The sequence below is a fragment of the Musa acuminata genome, chromosome BXJ2-5, assembly GCF_036884655.1.
Source record: "Musa acuminata AAA Group cultivar baxijiao chromosome BXJ2-5, Cavendish_Baxijiao_AAA, whole genome shotgun sequence".
Classification (NCBI taxonomy): Eukaryota; Viridiplantae; Streptophyta; class Magnoliopsida; order Zingiberales; family Musaceae; genus Musa; species Musa acuminata.
Window position 1 is genome coordinate 44,475,625 of NC_088342.1, and position 12,407 is coordinate 44,488,031.

The 12,407-nt window shown below is 36.9% G+C and overlaps 1 protein-coding gene across 1 annotated transcript; it reads left to right on the top strand.

Moving 5' to 3' along the window:
- Positions 1-2,299: 2,299 nt before the first annotated feature.
- LOC103985378 (ASC1-like protein 1) lies at positions 2,300-12,038 on the top strand. The gene is made up of 6 exons (XM_009403051.3): positions 2,300-2,540; positions 4,467-4,693; positions 4,797-4,952; positions 9,374-9,559; positions 11,162-11,346; positions 11,591-12,038. Exons 1-6 carry the CDS (start codon positions 2,403-2,405, stop codon positions 11,620-11,622), a joined length of 924 nt encoding a protein of 307 aa, XP_009401326.2. The 5' UTR covers positions 2,300-2,402; the 3' UTR covers positions 11,623-12,038.
- The last annotated feature ends 369 nt before the right edge of the window (positions 12,039-12,407 follow it).

Genomic DNA, 12,407 nt, shown 5'->3' on the forward strand with positions numbered 1-12,407 from the left:
TCATCCTATCAGCTGGGGAGGCTTTTCACACATTGTGTGTTTGTGAATGATCATGTACCTTTTCCTGTTCTAGAAAAAAGGATTATATATATGGAATTTTTCCAATACAAAATCCTTTTCCAGTATGACTGAAACCAAAATAATTGTGACCTGTTTTCCTTTGGTTTTCCTTTTTCATTTCTCCTCTTCTTTTCTTAACTGTAGATATGTGTGTCCTATTCCAAATTCCACGCCTTGAGCCTGATCTGATCAATCTGGGCAGTAGATGAGTTCTTCTCATTTTGGAAGCTTATGAAACAATGAACAGCTTCAAGCACACATGAAATGACTGGCTTTCTTTCATTTGGTAACACACCTCACAATCAGAAACATAATTCTAGTCTGCAAGTTTTAATGGATTAGCATACTGCTGGCACTGGTACTTGTGGAAACATCTCAATATCTCCAATGTTCATCTCCTGAGCAAGAAATTGCAGCTGAAACATTCCTCCTCAAACTTATGTCTGAATGATTCTTCATAAAGACAGAGTGTGATCTAAATATAATTCTGAACTATAATTATACTGCTGTTGGTGTAGATATTGAAGTTTTTGAGTAGGTTATGCATTTGAAGGACTGGGCCAAGAGTGGCTCAGCTGATGATTATTCAAGCCCAGTCTGATCTCCAAATTATTCAAGCATTCAAATAGGAGTAAAATGATGTAGAACAATGTTGCTTCATGGATGGGTTTTGCAGGAACTTGTGTAAGATGTGATAAGCCTATAAGAGATTACAATGTGCAAAATTAGTGACAGCAGCACAAAAATAAGTTTACTAGCAGCCTCTGAGTTGACTAAAATGGATTGCAATTTTCTCGTTGACTTGTTTTTTTTTATAATGTCAGTAGCCCTTATTTTTAGACATTGACTTATAGTTCCCTCAATCATGAGAAAAAGTCAACATTTCACTCATGGATCCCCAATTAATTAAGTGCTTCAGTGGAATGGGTGATTTAATAGGTCATAAATCATGAGTCTCATGACCTGCAAACCACAATGAACAATTTTGCCTGTGACAGCAGAAGTGCAATTTATAAGGAATTCTCACCCTAATAAATCTTGAAACCATCATTTGCAGTGAACTATGAACATTCTGATCACTTCACAGGAAACAAATTAAGAGTTGAATGCAGGCTCAAACTATCAGATGGAGCGACGGTGATAAAAAGATTTCAAGCATTCATAGTGATGTTTCAGTGAGATTATGGTTTCAGCAGATCCACCAAAGAAAAGAAATCAGTCTGATCACTTCACAGGAGAAAAGAAATCAGTCTGAACAATTTTGCCTGTAACAGCAGAAGTGCAATTTACAAGGAATTCTCACCCTAATAAATCTTGAAACCACCAGTTGCAGTGAACTATGAACATTCTGATCACTTCACAGGAAACAAACTAAGAGTTGAATACAGGTTCAACACTTGATCAAAGTGATGTTTCAGTGAGATTATGGTTTCAGCAGATCCACCAAAGAAACGAAATCAGTCATTTAATCCTTGTAAATATGTATATGGTACAAATGGAAATCTCAATGCCATATTATCCAGTCAGATTAGCTCATAAAGGAGATTTCAATGCCACTCTACATTGAGATTTCTCTTCCAAACTCTAAGCTTTCATAATCCATATATATACATTACTTTCTGTTGATTAGTTTCAGCTGAGAACTAAATATTAGCACCTGAAACTTTCTCTCTCTCTCACTCACTCACTTGATCTTGAACTATAGAATCTGAAGCTGTAGAGTTGATCCTTTGAAGATATCTGCCATGAGAGGGAAAGAAATTATATTTCATATAATTTCCAAAGTTGTAGGCTTTTCTCTGTGTTCTCTTTCTACCTTAGCAAATTGAGTCTCCTTTCATGCCATGTTTCTTTTGGCCAATGAAGACTTTGACGCTGCTCTGAGTCATTTTTGGGATCAATCAAGCTCTGAAAATTTCCAGCTGATATCCACATTTCTCTTTTTTTTTTTCTGTTATTTTTCTTTATTTTTTTGATCGAAATCGAGTTAGTTTATCCACACACAATCTTCACCGTTCATTTACATCAATCAAGCATACTGGATTAGTATTCGATGTCTGCGGCACTAAATTGAAGCGAATCCAGGCTGTTGCGGTCGCAGGTTGATGCGAAGGTTTGCCGCCCTCGCATGATTCAACCGTTCGATTTGCGAGACCGCAGCCACCCGAAAGCACTTGCGTTCGCAGGTGCTGCCCACTTAAATGCGCCTCCTCCCAAATTTGACATCGCCTATAACTATTATTCGAGCGTTTGCTTGCTTTTGTTTGTTTCGATTCGACCCGGCGATTGGCTTCTGGAATCGCCTCTCTTTGGATCTCGCGGGCTCCCTAATCTGGGGAGACATGGACGTAATAGAAGCCTTCCGATCGATGAGTTGGGAGCAGGAGTCGTACCCCGCGTACGAGGACTTCCTGGCGCTGCCCTTCTTCGCTCTGTTCTTCCCCACAATCAGATTCTTCCTGGATAGGTTCGTCTTCGAGGTACGTGATTTGGTGGATTGCGTCTCTTGTTTGTGTTGAGCTGTCCTGAGTTGGCAAAAAAGTTTTGGTTTTTATAACTTTTGGATGCAATTTATCCCAAAGATCCGATCTTGCTGTGATTAGCTTGATTAGAGAGCTTTCGTCTGGGCGAATAGCTCGGTTCCTAGTATTGGATCTTCTTGCTCCGCCGAAAAGAAACCTATCTTCGGCAATGTTGTGGTGTGAGAAAGAAGAGTTCCAATATGTGTTTGTGTAAGACCAAGATTCTCACATCTGGGATCCTTTTTGGCTATGCCTCTTGAGGTAGTTTCATGTAATGAAAAGAAAACAAAATGTGGGCTTTATATATGCTCTTGATCTTATTAATGACAAAATACTTTCTTTTGTGGGTTTTTGATCCATCATGAATGAAGTTATACTTTGGGTATTGGGATCCCAGTGAAGTTGGATGCTAATTTATTAAATTTACCTTTAATCGGTTGGCATCATTGCTAATGTCTAAGCTGCTACAGACATAGCCTGTGTACACAAATAATTAAATAAATGAATAAAAGGAAGAATGAGCAAAATATTTATCTCCAGAAAGCTGTTTTGTTGAATCTAGGATAAAATTGTGCTGGAAAGTATGGGTTATGACAAGCGATAGTCCAACCAGATCGACCAATGCATCCAAAGAGATTCCACTGTCCTGATTGTTGCAATCTAGACTCGAATGGCAATAAATATATTTCAGCGATGAGCAGTTTTGAGTTCCCTCCCCAAACCTTGCATTGGCATGACTCTGCTACAATCCATTTGAGGTTTTGTGCTATATTGAATTAAATGCCTTATTATGGAAGCATCGTTGTGGTTAAGATCAATCCCTGTTTGGTCATATGTTAGAGAATAATTAGTATAGTTAAGTTTTGTCAACTCTAGTTTAACAGTTTACTGCTTAGGGAAAAATGATATATATTTTTATAAAAAAGTTCCTAGAGCAGGTTATTTTGTCCTTTCCTACAACAATGGATCTGTGGTAACTGAAAAAAGATAAGTCTGATGCAACATGAAAAAGTTAAGTTTCTGCTTGGTTTTGTTAGAAGTCCTTTATATCTCAGTGTTGGGTAAAATTTTTGGAGGTTCAAGTAAATGTTCTTCTTTTGTTGTTACTGAATATAAAAGATGTTATTCCTTGAGATTTCATGGTTCTGATGGCATTAAGTAATGTAGATCATATTTAGATGATGGTTGGGTCTTCAGGATTATGTCAGAGGCAGATGGTCTACTGAAACAAATATTAGTCTACTTTGCTGAAATCAATTTGTCAAAAAAGAACTGAACAGAATTTGTGGAACTAAATTCAACCTAGTAATTTGTGTCCATTGTTTGGTGAACACTATAGTTCCTTTGAGTACAGTTACTAAAATACCATGGAATTTAAAGTGTAATTCGTGCTGCACTCCTTGATATCCTTTCTGTGGTACCATGTTTCACACTGCCATTTCAATTATGGATTAAGTGGTATGACTATCTTGTAGATCATATTCAAGAACATGATCTTAGTAGAGAATCTATATGGATTGGTAGGTGATTACCATCTATGGGTTAGCATTCATCAAACTTACGTTATATTCTAGATATCTACTTGTATTATTACAGCACATGATGATTTTTTTTCTTGTTTCTGAGGCCTTTGAATAACTTGTGATATTTCACATCTGATCACAAGAAAATATGAGTACCGTTTATTATCAAAACTGTTGTTCTTTTACTTACCTCTGTATTCATCCTTGGCTTGTTTGACATGCATCTGTATCTGATCCGTATGTCCGTATCAATATAAGGCAACCCCTGTTATCATTATGGAGTTCAATTTCCATCAGCAATATTTTGTACCAAGGAATCTGATACATATTTAAATCTAATGCCTTTCTTGGATCTCTATAGAAATTGGCTATGCGACTTATACCTCAAACGGTGCCTAAAGATTTCGGTGCTGAAAATGAAAGGAGAAGAAAGATCAACAAATTTAAGGAATCAGCATGGAAATGTGTTTATTTTCTTTCAGGAGAGCTGCTGGCTCTGTCTGTCACATACAATGAACCATGGTTCACGAGTACTAGGTATTTTTGGGTAGGACCAGGAGATCAAGTGTGGCCTGATCAGAAAATAAAGTAAGATTTAATATTTTTTGATGCAGTCTTCTCCTATTAACCGGCTTTTTAATGGCATCCTAATTGGATACAAATATCAGTATTGAGTATTTCTTTCATCCAGGTTGAAACTTAAGGCTGTTTACATGTATGTTGCTGGTTTCTACACATATTCTATATTTGCCCTTATATTCTGGGAAACGAGACGGTCCGACTTTGGAGTGTCAATGTCTCATCATGTAGCAACTGCGATTCTCATTGCGCTGTCTTACATATTCAGGTTAGTCTTTCTGCTGGATAGTTTTATGCCAACCATCATGCTAACAGAAACCTACCATAGACAAATTTGTCACTAGCTGGCAGTTCATGCTGGTCAGCATGTACTTTCTTGTAAACTTTGCTTTACTTTTAATTTGCCTCAGATGAATAAATATGTTTTATCCAATAGTCCTCTGGTCACACCCAAGATAAAGGATATGATCCAAAATCTCCACCAAAACTCGCAGTTGGACATGATCACAAATCTTATAGAACTAAATCATATGATCACACCCTATTATGATACATGTATGATAGATAGCTGCAGATATATATATATATATATATATATATATATATATATATATATATATATATATATATATATATATATATATATATATATATATATATATATGATAAGTCAACATTTGGTTGTCATTGGTGTGATCCCGTAGGCTCGCGAGGAATTGTCCGCTTTGGACGTGCCCGCACGGTTTTATCTTTTCGAGGCTCGTGAGTCCTAAAAGGCGTCCCTGAGGGTAAGGATAACCCGACGAACTTATGAGCCCTACTCCTCAACCAATGTGGGACTAAATGTCCTTATCAGTGTTCCCTCCCGTAGGGGAGCCAAGGGCTCATGGCCCTCCTTCTAACGTTATTCTGATAAATCAACATTTGGTTGTCATTGGTACGACCCCGTTGGCACGCGAGGAATTGTTTGCTTTGGGCAATGGGCGTACCCGCACGGTTGGGCAATGGGCGTACCCGCACTGTCATTGGTACTCTTTGAGGGTAAGAGTAACCTAGCGGGTTTATGAGCCCTTGGTTCCCTTATTTCTCAACCAATGTGGAACTAAATGTCTTTATCAGTGCTCCCTCCCGTAGGGGAGCTAAGGGCCTAGGGCCCTCCTTCTAGTACTAATTTGATAAGTCAACATTTGGTCGGTCCGCCATTGGTGCGACCATGTAGGCGCATGAGAAATTGTCCGCTTTGGGTAATGGGTGTAGAAGGAGGGCCTTGGGTCCTTGGCTCCCCTAAGAGAGGTGCCTTGTGGAGCTCATGAGCTCCAAAAGGGCAAAATCGTGCGGATACGCCCATCGCCCAAAGCGGACAATTCCTCGTGCGCCTACAGGGTCACACCAATGGCGGACTAACTAAATTTTGACTTATCAGATTGACGCTAAAAGGAGGGCCCTAGTCCCTTGGCTCCCCTACGGAAGGGAGCACTAATAAGGACATTTAGTCCCACATTGGTTGAGTAGGGTAACCAAGAGCTCATAAGTCCGCCGGGTCACTCTTACCCTCAGAGGCGTCTTTTGGGGCTCACGAGCCCCAAAAGAATAAAATCGTGCAGGTGCGCCTAAAGAGGACAATTTCTCGTGAGCTTATGAGGTCGCACTAATGATGACCAAATATATATATATATATATATATATGGTCAGTGTAGAAGCTTAAACATTATTATCAAGTACCTGTAAAGTAATTAAAATCTATGATCAAGATAATATCAGTATCTAAAACATAGTGAAAGCCATCTATCATCACATGACAATATAAGTGTGGCATGAGGTCCATCACTATAGTATAGTCCAAGAAGAATAAATTATTTCATCTAATACATCACCCATAATGATATCAAATCTATTGAGTAAGTGTCTCAATGTGCATCCTCAACCTTATCGTCAACTGGAGTCTCAACCTCAACCAACTGGAATAATATGACCTACTTCAGTCATCACTTCTGGGCTGGTGGTCAATGAGTATATGAAATAGTAAGGGTAAGCAACTCAAAGTAGGAATGATTAGGTCAATCATTAAATAATTATAAATAAGCATTGATAATCATAGAATTAAAAACTCAGATGCTAAAAGAACATAAGCATTTATAATTTGATATTAGCAGTATTGAGCATCATACACGTTTTCACTTATGCATGTATTTACCTGTGTGCCCTTGTTTTTCTTATAGTTTACATGCCTTCATGCATGCAGAACCATACTTATATGAACTTGTTATCTTGATGATATCCATATGTTCTTAGTGCGGCAATGTTCTTAACATTATTTACTTTGTGTGACATAGCATTTCATACTTGACATGTCCACTCTGAAGTAGCTTGGGATATCTCTGAGGTTGCATACACAACGAGTATTTGGGACATCATATGCTTCAACAAACTTGCTGCAGATGTCCCTGGATATGTACCATACCTCTAGTGGCAAGCTTCCTCAATATCCACCTCTGAGGTAGCATACACAACAAGAATTTGGGACATCATATGCTTCAAGAAACTTGCTACAGACGTCCCTTGATATGTACCATACCTCTAGTGGCAAGCTTCCTCAATAGACTTGTACTCCTTCCTCGTGTGTGCATGGGTTTGCCATTATAGGAGTTCACCTAACTAGAATATATACCATAACAAATGTAACTAAAAGATAAACTTTAAAGTGCATGAATGCATTTATATTATACGAAGGATATTTGCATTTATATTATAATTCCTGCTCGCTAGTTCGCTTCATCCATCTTATCCCTTTAATGTGAATTTCATATATGTTCGACTGTTAGTGCATACGGATTCATGCTGGTGCATGATATAATTGCTGGGGTGTGACATGCACCTGTGTGCACTGGCATGCATAAAATATGTTGAGATCTGGCTTGTAAACTAGCACATGCTAGCATGAGCTCAGCTCTTAATGCATTAATTCATGTATGGTTGGCGGGCAACCAGACATTACATATAGAAGATAAAGAATCTGAGCAGCATTATAATTATCAGACATTAGCCTTGGCGGGCAACCAGACACTACATATATAAGATAAAGAATCTGAGCAGTATTATAATTACTTCATGATTGTTGCATCAAGTTATCAACAACCAGTTCTCGCAAGCAAGCATTATATAAGCCATAGGGTAATGCTGGCGGCCTGAATGGTCAAAGTACTTGTGACTGAATGCAGTCATTGACAAAATATTGGTAAGAAGTAAAAGGAAAGTGATAGTGGACCCATTCCAAATACCAAAGAAAGTTATGCCAACAGGATTATGGCAAAGAATGTCAAAATGCCAGTCATAATCATAGCTTGATACACTATCAAGTTATTAGACTAACAAAATTAAGAAAATAAGAATAAAAGAGTTCAGTCAATCATTTATATGTACATCAATCAGCTCGACAATATAACTATCGAGTTATGAAATACCAATTAAAGAAGAAATTTAGAAAATAGATGGAATTAAAGCAGAGTAAAGCTAGGAATGTTTGGCCATGATAGGCTGAACACAATTTGTTTCATTTAATTCAACCATAGTAATTGTTCCGATGATATGGTTGATCCTATATTCGTACTACCATGTGAACTCTAATAACTTGCTATATCAGGTGAGATTTCCCCAAAATTTTAGTAAAAAAATTACTCTTGCTGATTAGATTCAAGTTTTGTTAAGTGGAGAAAGTTGATAGCATCCTAGAATTAAGATGGTGCAGCACTTAGAGGGTGCTAGATGATTTTGGAAAAATCCATATTTTTTGTTTAATTTGCATTTATGTTGTGTCTATACTGGATTTTTCTGTGACTATTATTTTCAATTCTTAAATTCCACTGATGACAGTTTTTGTTCCAAACTTGAAAGCCCAACAGTATGAGCTAGTTTTTTTTTCTTTCAGAGCATCAAAAATAGTGGAGGCATGGTATTTTCTGTACCAACTCTTATATGAGGTTGAGTTTTATAAATAAATGAATCAAAGCCACAAATCACATCATAAAGTAAACTACTATTCTATAGAATGGTTTCTCCTAGGTGTGACTATTAAACCCTAAAATGTTACCTCTTCTTTATATTTATTCATTGATTGGGAGCTGCATTTGGTTGGTTCATTGGCTTACTTGTGCCATTGAGATGATCTTGCTCCCGATATCAGAGCTTGTCATTTACTTATTCCAGTCTTCTATTAGGTCCATGCAAATGTTGTTGGGTTGTTCCCTAGTTGAATGAGGTTAATCTGCAGTTGCTAAGGTAAATTTTCTACTCACTGATTACAGCCCTTAAATAATTCCATCTTGCTAAGCTTGTCATAGTTTAGAATTTATCACAAAATCTAGAGGTTGTATCAGGGTTAGAAAAAAAGTTACGATTCTTTTTGGAAAAGAAAACAGCAAGATTACAAGAAGCTCTCAAGCAGTCAGAGTTCAAAATGCCATCAAAATCTCTAGGAACTCCTGAGTTTGTACTTTGAATTACAAAGTCTGTTAAACCTCTGAAATTGGCAATTCAATCAGCTACTCTGTGTAGATTTTTAGTAATTCTCCATTAAAAAAAAAACCCATTGGGACACATGTTTGGATGATAATTTTCCTGTAGCGAATCCATTTGACAACTGAGGTATCTAACTTCATGTTTCGTCTATCTTTTGTTTTTCTTTTTAAACAGGTTCGCTCGTGTTGGTTCAATTGTTTTAGCCATACATGATGCAAGTGATGTGTTTCTGGAAGTAGGGAAGATGTCTAAGTATAGCGGTTCTGAATGGCTTGCTAATGCTTCATTTCTTCTGTTTGTTGCATCATGGGTCTTACTTCGTCTTACATACTACCCATTCTGGATACTCCGAAGTACGAGGTAAGTATCTTATGCTGAATTCAAGTCTTTGGTTGGCTTATTATTATTATCAATTATTCTGAATATTGTTGCATTATGACTTTGTAATTACATTATAGAACATCTATGTTGGTTACCCTAGTTGTCAATCGTGTATTTGTTTCACTTGTTTTATATCAGGAGTCCGACCTTTGTTAGAGGAAAACTAAGATTATGATGGTTCTTGTAATCATTTAATTCATGCTACATCTTAGCTTGCTGAACTTTTGTTTAAGCACATGACTGAAATATTAAAGATTTGAGTGTCCCATCCATACATAGTAGAGAATTACATGTAGCTGAAATTGTTCAGGCTTATACATTGTTTTGCAAGGTATCATTGACGAATAGGATTGAAGTTTCAGTTGGCACAGGAGGTTGTCCTCAGTTTCATGCCATGCTTGCAGGCATGGGCTCTCTTTACTGTGTCAGGCCAATTCTTTTGACATGTTTTGGCCTGCACAGAGGCATGCCAATCATACCATTCCAGCAATATACTGAAATCCTCTATGCTGCTGTCTGCTGATATTTGAAAACCTTGTCTATAGAGACCATGAGTTGCCATATTGTTGAGCATTTCTCTTTTTCATCACAATAAACATTGATGATAGAAATGTATATTCTTTGTTTTTCCATCCTGGAAGAAATTAGAAGCATTTCTAGAATCTTCTAATAGGAAGTTTGGGAAGTGCTTCTATTTGCAAAGTGATTTTAGATGTCATGAATCCAGAACTTCATGTTGAAACAAATTTGACTTTTTTGGGGGGTTTCTTTTGGATCCTCTGCTAAATTTCTTTATAAAAGCTGAGTGTTCACTTTGAAGATCTTGAAAACAGTGATGAAAGAAGGTTTTAAAAGGCTGAAGTTTCATATCTGGTGTATGACTAATGGTAATTTATAAATTTAATCTAAATTCACTGTTGATCCAGTTGGACTTCCAAACACCACAGTATTGAAATATATCATCCATGGATTGTAGCATTTGCTATTTTGCTTATAATGGTTCTTTCATGTGGAATTGAACTTTAAATGAACATGTCATAAAGTTGTACTTTGGTCATACCACAGAGATTTGGGGATGCAGGTTGACAAGAAATAGACAACATGCAATTTTAGATGATTAATATATTTGGAAGGTCCTTTAGGTTACTATTATCCCCCTTTCTCTTCCTTTTGAGAGTAGGATCAGTAGTCATATCATCTAAGTGAAATTGCATGGTTTTCCAACTTCCAATACATCTCTCAAACATTTGTGAAGGTGAAGCATGTATTTTCTGGCAGAGCCATGTTTTTGCATCACAGTTCTATATTCACTTTTATATTTCAATCATGTTAATTTTGCTGAATAAGGTAAATAGTTTTACAGTCTTTGTGTTATAAATCTATGAACAAATTAAAGCCAATAGCTTATAAATTGCTTTTGCATGCTTACTAGCAGATTGCAGAATTCTGGAACCGTAATGAGCAAAAAGAAATTAAGCACAAGACTAAGTTTAATGCATCAGTTCTGTTTTTGTAGGGTTGTTCACTTGAGTTGGAATACTAAAATATAACTTGGTGATTCTTTTACCTTCTATCTGGCAGTTACGAAGTCCTCTTGACTTTGGACAAGGCAAAGCACAAATTTGAAGGACCTATATATTATTATGTGTTCAACACCCTTCTATTCTCGCTGCTTGTTCTTCACATCTATTGGTGGGTATTGATCTATCGGATGCTTGTAAAACAAATCCAGTCTAGAGGCCATGTTGGGGACGATGTTCGATCTGGTAAGTATTGTCCAACTTCTGCATATGGATGGCCAACATGTTTCTACTGCAATGTGAAACTTCTAGTGGTCTATCCAAGATAGATGTTAGGCTTAAAGATTTTGGTACTGCAATTACAAAATTTCTGTTGTTCGGCATACTGATTACCTACCATCTTTAATAGAACTCAAATTTATTTAACTGCATTATACAACCCCATCACTGCCGCTGTATGATGTTTCTTGAATTTTTCTTTTCATTATAGATTCTGAAGGTGAAGAGGGACACGAAGATTGACTGCTGATATTTTCTGACCATGCCGATATATGAACATCAGAGTCATGGGAAGATCTTCATTTCTCTTTTGCTTTTACGGTGCCAGCTACTAGTATTCAAATTGGTGTACAAATTTTAGAGAAATCCTGTTCTCTCTTTTTAGGTTGATTGACATGTAAGATTCACAAGATGAAAACAGATCTCCAGCATGATTCTTCCCCCATTTGGTGAGTAGTTGTCATTGGAGATATCTCCTTACTACTGGAGGGCATCTGTATGTTTTATATCAAGAACAGATGGGGTCACCCGCACATAGACATTATTATTATTTTGGTAGGCATTCATATTTTGGTCAACCAGCAGAGTTGATGCATTCTGAATTCTGTATTTTATTCAACAGTCAACAATTTTCAAAATGTGTGTTGATTTGGTTTTTCTGGGTTGCTCCTTAAATTTATGTCATCTTATGTTTCAAGATTGGATGTTGATCTGCAAAAAGAATAAGCAATTTTTATTTTTGTTGCATGGGAAAATTGATGTTTCTCCGCAATATATAGATTCTCGTGTAGAGTATCCAAGAAAAATATAAATGATCTGATACAGGTTTTTACGACGGATAGATGCATCGGTACATGCTGACTTGTATTATACGATATCATAAAAATAAAAATAAAAAGTTAAATACAGATTGATAAAGATCTATATTTTTTTTCCTTTCTCGATACTGATCTATATATTGGACGGTTGAGATCAAATCATCGGCTGAGGCTATTGGGCCCAATTCACTCCAACAAACTCAACGGCCC

Excerpts from the sequence above, each read along its gene's own strand:
- LOC103985378 (XM_009403051.3), top strand. The coding sequence starts at position 2,403 with ATGGACGTAATAGAAGCCTTCCGATCGATGAGTTGGGAGCAGGAGTCG. Across the intron at positions 4,694-4,796 it reads TGGCCTGATCAGAAAATAAA|GTTGAAACTTAAGGCTGTTT; the intron begins GTAAGATTTAAT and ends TCTTTCATCCAG. Across the intron at positions 9,560-11,161 it reads TGGATACTCCGAAGTACGAG|TTACGAAGTCCTCTTGACTT; the intron begins GTAAGTATCTTA and ends TCTATCTGGCAG.